Source organism: Coregonus lavaretus, assembly GCF_964263955.1.
Source record: "Coregonus lavaretus genome assembly, chromosome: 7".
NCBI classification, from domain to species: Eukaryota; Metazoa; Chordata; class Actinopteri; order Salmoniformes; family Salmonidae; genus Coregonus; species Coregonus lavaretus.
The window spans coordinates 40,702,655-40,714,079 of NC_139994.1; the positions used below are offsets into that span (position 1 = coordinate 40,702,655).

General features: G+C 44.4%; 1 protein-coding gene across 1 annotated transcript; it reads right to left on the reverse strand.

The window, feature by feature from the left end:
- Positions 1–937: 937 nt before the first annotated feature.
- LOC311133069 (uncharacterized protein) lies at positions 938–10,920 on the reverse strand. Its single transcript, XM_084166502.1, has 4 exons — positions 10,797–10,920; positions 8,228–8,380; positions 7,509–7,738; positions 938–7,165 (listed from the first exon to the last, which is right to left on the reverse strand). The coding sequence occupies exons 2-4, from the start codon at positions 8,361–8,363 to the stop codon at positions 7,031–7,033; spliced, it is 501 nt and encodes a 166-aa protein (XP_084022628.1). The 5' UTR covers positions 8,364–8,380; positions 10,797–10,920; the 3' UTR covers positions 938–7,030.
- Between the last annotated feature and the right edge of the window lie 505 nt (positions 10,921–11,425).

The following is an 11,425-nucleotide window of genomic DNA, read 5'->3' on the forward strand; positions in this document are numbered from 1 at the left end:
CAACACCTAGCCGCAGTGTGCCCTCCACGGCCACAGTTGGTGCAGGGGACGGCCCCCCTCGGGTTCTCTCTCCTCCTCTCCCTAGCGCCTGCACCCCCGAGCTCCATGGGACTCGGCTCGGCGGTGCTGGAGGATGGAATGGACGACCCCCATTCGGGACGTCCGCGGGTAGCCAGCAGGGTGTCGAGACGGATGGACATGTCCACCAACTGGTCGAAGGTGAGGTTGGTGTCCCTGCAGGCCAGCTCACGACGAACGTCCTCTCGTAGGCTGCATCGATAATGGTCGATGAGGGCCCTCTCATTCCATCCCGCATCTGCCGCTAGCGTCCGGAACTCCAGGGCGAACTCCTGGGCACTCCTCTTCCCCTGTCGGAGGTGGAACAGACGCTCCCCCGCCGCCTTCCCCTCAGGTGGATGATCGAACACTGCCCTGAAGCGGCGGGAGAACTCCGCGTAGGTGATGGTAGCGGCGTCTATTCCCCTCCATTCGGCGTTAGCACACTCCAACGCCTTGCCGGAGAGACAGGAGATGAGGGCGGAGACGCTCTCGTATCCCGAGGGCGCCGGGTGTATGGTGGCCAGGTAGAGTTCCACCTGCAGGAGGAATCCCTGACACCCGGCTGCGGTACCATCATATGCCCTCGGGAGCGAGAGCCGAATGCCGCTGGGTTCCGGTACTGGGAGAGGAGGACTGGCCGATGGTGATGGTAAGGTGTGCGAAGATGTGGGCACCTCTCCAGTAACCAAACGGCGCAGCGTGTTGGACAAATCGTTCATGGCGGCCCCAAGTTGCTGGATCATGGTGTCTTGATTGCTGATCCGTTCCTCGAGGGACTTGGGTGCCGCCGCTGCTCCTGCTGACTCCATGATGGTGTGTTATTCTGTCACTGTTGATGTGGGTGCGTTGAGAGGAGTCAGACGCAGGACGCATAAGCTAAGTCAAACAAGACTTTACTAAATGTACAACCAGTACAAAATAAAGTACCTCTAACGAGGAGGCAAAACGAAAACGCAACACAGTGCGTTACAATAACAATTCCAGAGTACTGCACAGGATACCACCAACAGACAGGAAATAAAATAACACACAACTAACGAAAACAACACAGGAAACTTATAAGGCACATAATCAAGACCAAACGGACACAGGTGTAACAGACAGACCAAACCAAACGAACATCGAAACATTCAACGGTGGCAGCTAGTACTCCGGGGACGACGAACGCCGAAGCCTGCCCGAACAAGGAGGAGGAGCAGCCTCGGCAGATTCCGTGACACCCCTATACATATGTATCTACCTCTATCACTTCAGTATCCCTGCACATTGTAAATATGTTATTGGCACCGACCCTGTATATAGCTTACTTACTTCTTGTGTTCTTATTTATTGTGTTGTTGTCCTACCTTATGTTAATTGTAGTACTACATTGATATTGATTACTGCATTGTCGGGTTTAGAGCTTGCGAGAAAAGCATTTCACTGTACTTGTGTACGCGACATTACAACTTGAAACTTGTCTTACTTTCTTAATGTCAGTATTAGTTTCACTGTAAACTGTTATGTGGGCAGCTTGTCTCTCCCTTTTCTGTTTCCCTTCCTCCTTGTTTTGTCCCCTCTTTGTCTGTCGTATCTGTATGTGGGTTTGTCCCCATTATGTTGGTGCGTCTGCCGGTGTGTGTCTGGAGTTGATCGGGGGGCGTGCTCAGGATCTGCCTCTCCTGTGCAGCTGCGGGTTGTTTCCAGTGATTCCTGCCTACGCAGCTGCATCCTATTCTCTCATCAACCTGCACTACTAATTCCTGGGCATGGCTCTCCACCGGCGCCAGATCGTTGTTCTTACTAGAGCGGTAACTTAGCTCACCAGTAGAGTTTAATTGTCTTTGTCTTCAGCCTGGCTCTTTACTCTCCTTAACCTGTCGTTTGTTTTGTCTTCAGTTCAGACATACCTCCCAACCTTCCTGCCTGCCTGCCTGCCTCAGCCTCTCCTTCCTCCGGAGCCGACTAGCCCACTCTGTTCCTTTTCTTCAGTTGTTTTCTGGACTAAGACAAATTGAATTTTTATTAAAAGCATTTTTGTTTCTTCCACTCCCTTAGTCATGTTTTGTTTCTCTGAGTGCTGGGTTTAACCATAGCCTAACAGTAAACAGTTGTGCCCTTATGTCAAAATTGTGCCATTAAAAAATATATATATATATTTCAGTGTGTTTTTATTTTGGACAGAAAAAACACCTAGCACTCTCCAAGTAAATTATGGTTAATACAAATATTTTTTGTTTATTTGTATACTAATGCCCATAGTACACCCAGTGGTCATGAAAATGTATTATATTTACTTTTTTTTTTTTTTTTGTGCAAAGTAAAAAGAAAAGTATTCAAGATTCCCCATACACATCAAGATTAAAGTAATACTCATTTCCTAGTGCACTACTTTTGACCAGGACTCATTGGGCTCTTGTCAAAAGTAATGCACTATGTAGGGAACAGGATGCCATTTGGGACAAACCCAGAGATGACTCCAAGGCAAGCCTACTGTTCCACAGCTTTGTCTATACAATGCCTTCAGAAAGTATTCAACCCCCTTGACTTTTTCCACATTTTGTTGTGTTACAGCCTGAATTCAAAATTGATGAACCTACACACAATATCCCGTAATGTCTAAGTGGAATTTAAAGCTGAAATGTCTGGAGTCAATAAGTATTCAACCCATTTGTTATGATAAGCCTAAATAAGATCAGATCACATACAAATCACAGAATAAGTTGCATGGACACTCTGTGTGCAATAATAATGTTTAACATGATTTCTTAAGGACTACCTCATCTCTGTACCCGACATATTCAACCACAAAGACCAGGGAGGTTTTCCAATGCCTCACAAAGAAGGGCACCGATTGGTACAGTAGATGGGTAAAAAAAAGTTATTCACTACAAAGTCCTTCCTAACTCAGTTGCTGGATAGGAAGGAAACTGCTCAGGGACTTCACCATGAGGCCAATGGTGACTTTAAAACAGTTACAGAGTTTAATGGCTGTGATTGTAGAAAACTGAAGATGGATCAACAGCATTGTAGTTACTCCACAATAATCACCTAAATGACAGTGAAAAGAAGGAAGCTTTTACAGAATACAAATATTCCAAAACAGTAATCCTGTTGGCAACAAGGCACTAAAGTAATACTACAAAGAATGTGGCAAAGAAATGAACTTTTTGTCCTGAATACAAAGCATTATGTTTGGGGCAAATCCAACACAACACATCACTGAGTACAACTCTTCATATTTTCTAGCATTGTGGTGTCTGCATCATGTTATGGGTATGCTTGTCAATGGCAATGACTAGGGAGGTTTTTTGGGGATAAAAAGAAACAGAATAAATCTGAGCACACGCAAAATCCTAGAGGAAAACTTGGTTCAGTCTGCTTTCCAACAGACACTGGAAGACAAATTCACCTTTAAGTCAAACTCTAACTAGGGCAAATTTACATTGGAGTTCCTTACCATGACAACATTGAATGTTCCTGAATGGCCTAGTTACAGTTTGACTTAAATTGGCTTGAAGATCTATGGCAAGACTTGAAAATGGCTGTCTAGCAATGATCAACAACCAACTTGACAGAGCTTGAAGAATTTTAAAAAGAATGATGGCCAAATATTGTACAATCCAGGTGTGCAAAGCTCTTAGAGACTTACCAAAAAAGACTCACATTTGTAATTGCTGTCAAAGGTGTTTCTAACATGTATTGACTAAGGGGGTGAATACTTATCTAATCAAAATATATTAGTGTTTACAATTAAATCCATTTTAAATCGCACTTTGTAATGCAACAAAATGTGGAAAAAGTCAAGGGGGTTGAATACTTTTCGAAGGCACTGTACTAGAGCCCAGTCTGGTTTTACCAGGGTACGTTTAACACCACAACATTACAAAACATGCCTTGTCAGAAATAAACGTGAAAGATCACTGACATGTTGCAGAGTTACTTCCAAATGTTTCTTGATAAACATTCCTCTATACAGTACTATAACAGTCTACAGTTTTGCAACGTGTGCATTAATGTACAGTTTTGTAACGTTGCGATGCAGAACTCTCCCTGTGTGTTTGTGCTTCACTACAGTGTGACTGAGCCTGGTGCCTAAGAAGTAGGATCGCAAAATCAATAAATTCCCTGGTTTTCCCGAAATTCCGGTTGGACGATTCCCGAAGTCAGGAGGGAATAAGCAGGAAATCCGAAATCCTCCAACCGGATTTCTGGAAAACGGGGGAATTTATTGAAAGTTCCAGGAATTTTGCAACCCTACTAAGGAGGTAGGTAGTAGTGCTTGCAGCCAGGGCCAAGTCACATAACAGGCCAAGACCCGTACAAAAGGGCACCTTTTTCCTATTTTTAGTGCACTCGTTTTTACCAGGGCCCACTCGGCACTATATTAGGAACAGTGTGCCATTTGGGATGCAGACTTAGACCAGTACAGAAAGGCAGATCATCATACAAGACTAACGTCAATCTACTGCTGTATCCCAAATCAACCATAGAACAAAACGTGAAAGATCTCCTTATTTTCTGTGTTTATCCCCCCTAAAAAACATTTTAATTTCCCCATAGGCTTTGGCCAACGAGCCATGGCGGAGTTAGTGCCTACAAAAAGACACCATTACTATTGCTCTCTATAAAGACTGACTGATCTGATAGACTATGTCATCTGAAAGGATTTAATAGGACAGCCGGTCCCAATTCACTCCCCACTCCTTCTCCTTGGCCCTAACCATTCAATGTTTGCAGATGTGTACGGTGGAAGCAATACGATCAAAGCTCCACCACTGTAAACATAGAATGGGATGGGGACGAATTGGGACTGTCTGGGGGGGTTGATTTGGGCTTCAGCATCAATTCCCACAATGCAACGAGAGGCCTTGCAGTAACACCTCTGTACATAGAAAATAAGACGGGCATAAAGAGATAGGGGATCCATCCCAAATGGCACCCTATTCCTTACATAGGCTCTGGTCAAAGGTAGTGCACATTATAGGTTTACAGACGTAGTATCAATAGTATCATTAATAAAAGTCACATTTTGTTGTTCAGCAGTTTACCCATGTTATCATCCACATTATTTTAATTCATTTAAATATCAACTCTATTTACAGAAGTTTCAAAGACCCAAGGCTTTAATCCTAAATGGTTTTGCCCTAAAAGTCTAAATCTTATTTCATTCTCTTCTATCGTCTGATAAAATGTTTCCCTGCAGTTCTTGTTTTATACAAAACATATCATTATTAGCACTACTATCAAAGATTGTAGTTTAAACAAGATTATTATTTCTTTGTATTTGAGACATTTAAATTGAAATAGGCTAGTTGTCAGAGTGCAGCCATCCTTCTAAGATGATTGTCGTTAATATAAATGGCACCCTATTCCCTATTTAGTGCACTATTTTTGACCAGGGCCCATAGGGCTCTGGTCAAAAGCAGTGCACTATATAGGGAATAGGTTGCCATTTGGGACACAGATAAGGTAAGATTCTATCTCAATTCGTCTTTCCTCGATTCCTCACACCACCTTTCCTCACCTTCGTCTCAAAATGCATTGGAGAAAAAGGTCAGAAGGAGGAAGAGCCAAATACGGTTGAGAAGGAGATGAGGAGTTAGGATGCGAGGAATCATGTAAAATACAAATTGAGATGGACCCCAACAGTAGACATTAGGGGTGTAACGATTCGTTTTAACAACGATTCGATTTGTATCACGATTCGTGGTTGTCGATACGATTCAAGGACGATATTGGTTCATTTAGAACGATACGATCTGAAACGATTCAGTGACTTGAAATCGATTCAATAACCTTTTAGCCAAACATTCAACCAGTGTGACTGAAATAAATACCTGGATACTGGACAGTGCAGGTGAAGTTTCCTAGATTCCTGTTTCTTGTAAGGACCGCAATGGTGGCTTGATAATTACTCGCTCGTCGGCTTCTCCTCTGTCGTCCGCCATGCTATGTTTTGTTGTCTTGGCGCCTTTGCGCTGCTGCTGGCGCGATGACGTCACGGATAGGCAGACTGAATCGAGTAATGTTTAAAGCCTTTATCATTAAAAGTGCTAAGAAAAAACATCCATATAAAGTCTGACGTGCTTAAATCCAATGGGTTATTTCCTAGTATCGATACAATCGATTTATTACATTTTAAAACGATGTTAGATCGATATATGTTGTCCAAAAGGCCAACTCGCCGAGCACAGATCGATGTAGTTGGATCATAGGAATATAAATCGATACATCGATGTAGTAGATGGATCGTTACACCCCTAGTAGACATTTCTCACTAGGTAAGAGAGAGAGGAACCAAACGGCATTTAGTTTTGTTCCGTCTCTCAGTGCATGTTGTGTCTGACCTCTCTCTCCCTCCGTGCTGCATAGTGTTAATGGGAGAAATGGTTAAAATGATTAACTAAGGACCCGTTTGGGCCTTAGGTGGATGCTTACACTAGAGTGAAGTGGAAACTCTAGCGCTCGCTGGCAAACTAGTTGTGTTCTCGTTTTGATAAGATCTCAGCTTACAGTTATCCCTACTTTTATTATCTCCTTCCTTATCCTCTTAGTCTCTCCTGCCTTTTTCTTTGTCTCTTTCTACCTATCCACGCTACCTTGTTACACTGGTAATGACTCTGTGGCTGTCTCCACTCTCCTCTCTCTCTCCTTCCTCTTCCCTCCATCACTCTCTCTATTCTGATGACCATGGTTCAGTAGCAGTCAGGTTAGAGCTGTGTTCTGTCTCTGTCTCCTGCTGTCCAAACAGGTAGGCCCACCTGCTCTCTCTCTCTCTCTCTCTCTCTCTCTCTCTCTCTCTCTCTCTCTCTCTCTCTCTCTCTCTCTCTCTCTCTCTCTCTCTCTCTCTCTCTCTCTCTCTCTCTCTCTCTCTCTCTCTCTCTCTCTCTCTCTCTCTCTCTCTCTCTCTCTCTCTCTCTCTCTCTCTCTCTCTCTCTCTCTCTCTCTCTCTCCTTCCTCTCCCTCCATCCGTCTGTCTCTACCCAGATTATCGTGGTTCGGGAGCGGTCAGGTTAGGGCTGTGTTCTGTCTCTGTCTCCTGATGACTGAACAGGTAGGCCCACCAGCTGGGGGACTGTGTCATCTGTTTGGCTGCTCCCACACTCTTCAACTGCTTCATCTCCTATAGAGGTCAGGGGTTAGAGGTTAAGGATCAGGGGTTATGAGATAGAGGGTATGGTTAAAGGGTATGGGTAGGCGAGGGAGAAAAAGAAAGAAAGAAAGTAAGCAGGTTATTTTGGGGTTCTAGTAATTGAAATGTTTTTGACACAAGATTAAAGCATCACATCTATCCCCCTCCTTCGCTGTCCCCCATAGCCCCTCCTCCCCCCTTCCTCCCCCCTCTCTCCCCTAGCCAGTCCTCTCACCCCTTCCTGCCCCCCTCTCTAACCTCCTTCCTGCCCCCCTCTCTCCCCCTAACCCTTCTCACCCCTTCAACCCTCTGTCCCTCAGCAACCTCTCCTCACCCCTTTATCCAGCCACGTATCAAACTCGTCACTCATTCGTCGGAGCTGCCGTCCGTATCTCTTAGCCGCCCAGAGGGCAGGGGGGGCCGACTGGGAGCGAACCCGAAAAGGTGCTCCATCTGTGGGAATGCCGTCCACCCCTGGCCCCCTTCCCTGGAGCTCCCCATTCCTCTTCCCACGGGACGTAGAGAAGGCCTGGGACTCTGAATTCAACCTCAACCGACCCTCTCCTACAGGAGAGAGAGAATAGGGGGAGTGGAGCGAGAGGTATGTAAGCCTTGTCCGTCTGAGCCAGAACAGCCCATAGGGTAGGAGCCTATCTCCTGTTTGTGTAGCGTGAGGCAGCTTGATGTACAAGTACACCTACTGGACAGGATGCTACTCTATCGCAGGGCCTTAACCCCAATCTATCTCCTTTTTGCTGAGTGCTAAGCAGAGAGGTAGTGAAAGAGAGGGTAGAGAGGCAGGATCGAGAAAGGGAGGATAGCCATAGCAACAAGACAGTAGATTGTTATTGAGGTTCATTATGAAAGGCCAAGGTGGCTGACTATCAGGGTCGTTTTCATAAGGGCACGCAATGGAAAACGTTTTGCAACTTAAAACAAAAAGGAGCGTTTCTTATTGGACAAGTCCAGCTAGTCTCTCCCTGTTTCAGTCTGTTTTCTTTCGTTTGATGCCTATTGAACATGAACCTAGTAAGACCGATAGTGGCATCTCACCTGCCAGTCTCATCTCAGGTACAGTGAGGGTGTGGCCTAGTGGGCCTCCAGTCATTCCCTGTCCTGCAGCTGATTTGTCCTTTTCTGTTTCTCCTACCTCTGAGGGTTCTGATTTGCAGTCTGATATAGTGAACATCTGAGCAATGGTGACATCTAGAGAGAGAGAGGAAACGAGAAAGAGGAATGAGCGAGAGGGAAAAGAGAGAGACAGAGGTTGAGAGAGAAAGAGGGGGGAGAGGGAGAGAAATAGGAGGGAAGGAGAGAGGGGGAAGAGATGGAGGGAATGGGAAAGACGGGGGAAATAAGAGAGAGAGAGGACCAGAGATTGGGGGGAGAGATAGATAGATAGACAGGACCATAGAAGACAGAGACAAAAAGAAATAGCCTAGATAGAAAGAGAGGCAGAGAGAGAGAGAGCGGAGAGAGGGAGGGAAAGAGAGATAGAAGGCGAGAGGCAGAGAGAGAGAGAGCATTATTACACAAATGCACTTGACAGTAGACCCTGAATCGAGATAACTCAGCCTAGTCTCATAGACTAGATGCAACATAGTAAATGTAAATCCGGGACACTCAATTTAGTATGATATGTTACGTTTGGTATGGTTAAGGCAAAAACTAAAGTAAGGTGGTGATCAGGGTGGCCATATAACGGGAAAGTCTAGCAACCCAAAGGTTGCCTGTTCAAATCTCATTAAGGACAACTTTAGCATTTTAGCTAATTTGCAACTACTTTTTAGATACTTTGCAACTACTTAGCATGTTAGCTAACCCTTCCCCTAACCTTAACCCCTAACCTAGCTAACGTTAGCCACCTAGCTAACGTTAGCATTAGCCACCTAGCTAACATTGGCCACAACAAATTGTAATTTGTAACATAATACATTTTTCAAATTCATAACGTATTGTACGAACTGCAATTCGTAAAACAATCAAACAAATTGTAATTTGTAACATACCATATGAAATGAGTGATGGACATCCACAAATTAATACATACCATAAGAAACGTAACATATCATACTATACTGAACAAAAATATAAACGCAACATGTAAAGTGTTGGTCCCATGTTTCATGAGCTGAAATAAAATATCCCAGAAATGTTCCATACACACAAAAGGCTTATTTCTCTCAAATGTTGTACACAAATTTGTTTACATCCCTGTTAGTGAGCATTTCTCCTTTGCCAAGATAATCCATTCACCTGACAGGTGTGGCATATCAAGAAGCTGATTAAAGAGCATGATCATTACACAGGTGCACCCTGTGCTGGGGACAATAAAAGGCCACTCTAAAATGTGCAGTTTTGTCACACAACACAATGCCACAGATGTCTCAAGTTTTGAGGGAGTTAGCAATTGGCACGCTGACTGCAGGAATATCCACCAGAGCTGTTGCCAGAGAATGTAATATTCATTTCTCTACTATAAGCCGCCTCCAACATCGGTTTAGAGAATTTGGCAGTACGTCCAACCGACCTCAAAACCACAGACCACGTGTAACCAGGCCAGCCCAGGACCTCCACATCCGGCTTCTTTACCTGCGGGATTGTCTGAGACCAGCCTCCCGGACAGCTGATGAAACTGAGGAGTGTTACTGTCTGTAAGAAAGCCCTTTTGTGGGGAAAAACTCATTCTGATTGGCTGTGCCTGGCTCCCCAGTTGGTGGGCTATGCCCTTCCAGGCCCACCCATGGCTGCGCCCCTGCCCAGTTGTGAAATCCATAGATTAGGGCCTAATGAATTTATTTCACTTGACTGATTTCCTTATATGAACTGTAACTCTGTAAATTTGTTGAAATTGTTGCATGTTGCGTTTATATTTTTATTCAGTATAATTGGAGTGTCCCGGATTTATGTTTACTCTGTTAGGTCTGCCCCTGAGTCCAGGTTAACTCAGGGGGCTAACTCCGTTAGTTCAAATCCCAGCCAGTCACACACTGAATGAATGAGACAAACCTTTAACCTTGATTTCACCCTCACACACACACACACACACACACACACACACACACAGGAATAGACTGTCTTGGAAAAACACTATCTAGCCTACATGGGCAGTCATTTAGCCTAATTATATCAGAATAACATAGTAATAACAAATGATGCAACCAAACACGTTATTAATGTTTTAAAACGTATTGTGACTAAAACACAATAATTCAAACCTCAAACACATTGTCTCGTTTCAGGTTTGAATAACATTTCCCTGTCGATGGCCCAATAAACTTTATTTGTTTAGCTATAAAACACACAGACACAACTTCTTGTTCTTGCTCTATTCTCTCCAGCGCCTTGGTCCAAAGGTAGCATATCCACAGTCATTGGTAGCAACGTTACCAGATACCGCAATATAAAGTTATGTTTACCGCGGGGAGAAGCGGGGCCTAATGTGATAACACCGACATTGACAACTTGTTACTAAACACACCCAAATTAGCTTAAATGCTACTGTTGTATCGGTGTTCTTCGCGATTGTTGTATCAATTCTAGCTAGAGACATTGGAAAACTTGGCGACAATACGAAACAATTTGATAACTTAAAAAACAGAATATAATAAAATGTTCTTACCCGAAGACTTTTGACAGGTAAAGCTTCTATTCTGGTTTCTTTCCACCTTGATATTGTTGTTGCCTGGTGTATTTTTCTGTACTGTACAATACAGTTTACTTCTCTCGCCCAATCGCTTCGCTGCAGTCTACCGCACCGATGTCGTGCGCTCCACCAATGGGCGGGCGGGCGCGCGGCTTGTTGGCCTTGCCGCGTACGTCACTTTTGCGTTAAGTTTTTCTCGCCCGCTCTACCGTAATATGTGGTATAGGAGCGCAAATGAACTATTCTACCAATACGTACAGGACGTTAGATCCAGGTAACTTTCAAAATAAAGCAAACACCAACATAAAGCATCTTAATAGGGCGTTGGGCCACCACGACTCGGAACAGCATCAATGCACCTTGGCATAGATTCTACAAGTGTTTGGAACTCTATCTGAGGGATGCGACACCATTCTTCCACTTTAAATTCCATCATTTGGTGTTTTGTTGACTGTGGTGAAAAACGCTTTATCAGGCACCGCTCCAGAATCTGCCATAAGTGTTCAATTGGGTTGAAATCTGGTGACTGAGATGGCCATGGCATATGGTTTACATCGTTTTCATGCTCATCAAACCATTCAGTGATCACTAATGCCCTGGGGATG

Bases quoted from the DNA above. Each gene is read 5' to 3' on its own strand.
- LOC311133069 (XM_084166502.1), bottom strand. From the start codon at position 8,363: ATGTTCACTATATCAGACTGCAAATCAGAACCCTCAGAGGTAGGAGAA. The intron at 7,739-8,227 runs GTGAGATGCCAC...TCTCTCCTGTAG, and splicing joins ACCTGAGATGAGACTGGCAG to GAGAGGGTCGGTTGAGGTTG. The intron at 7,166-7,508 runs GTGAGGAGAGGT...TGACCTCTATAG, and splicing joins ATACGTGGCTGGATAAAGGG to GAGATGAAGCAGTTGAAGAG.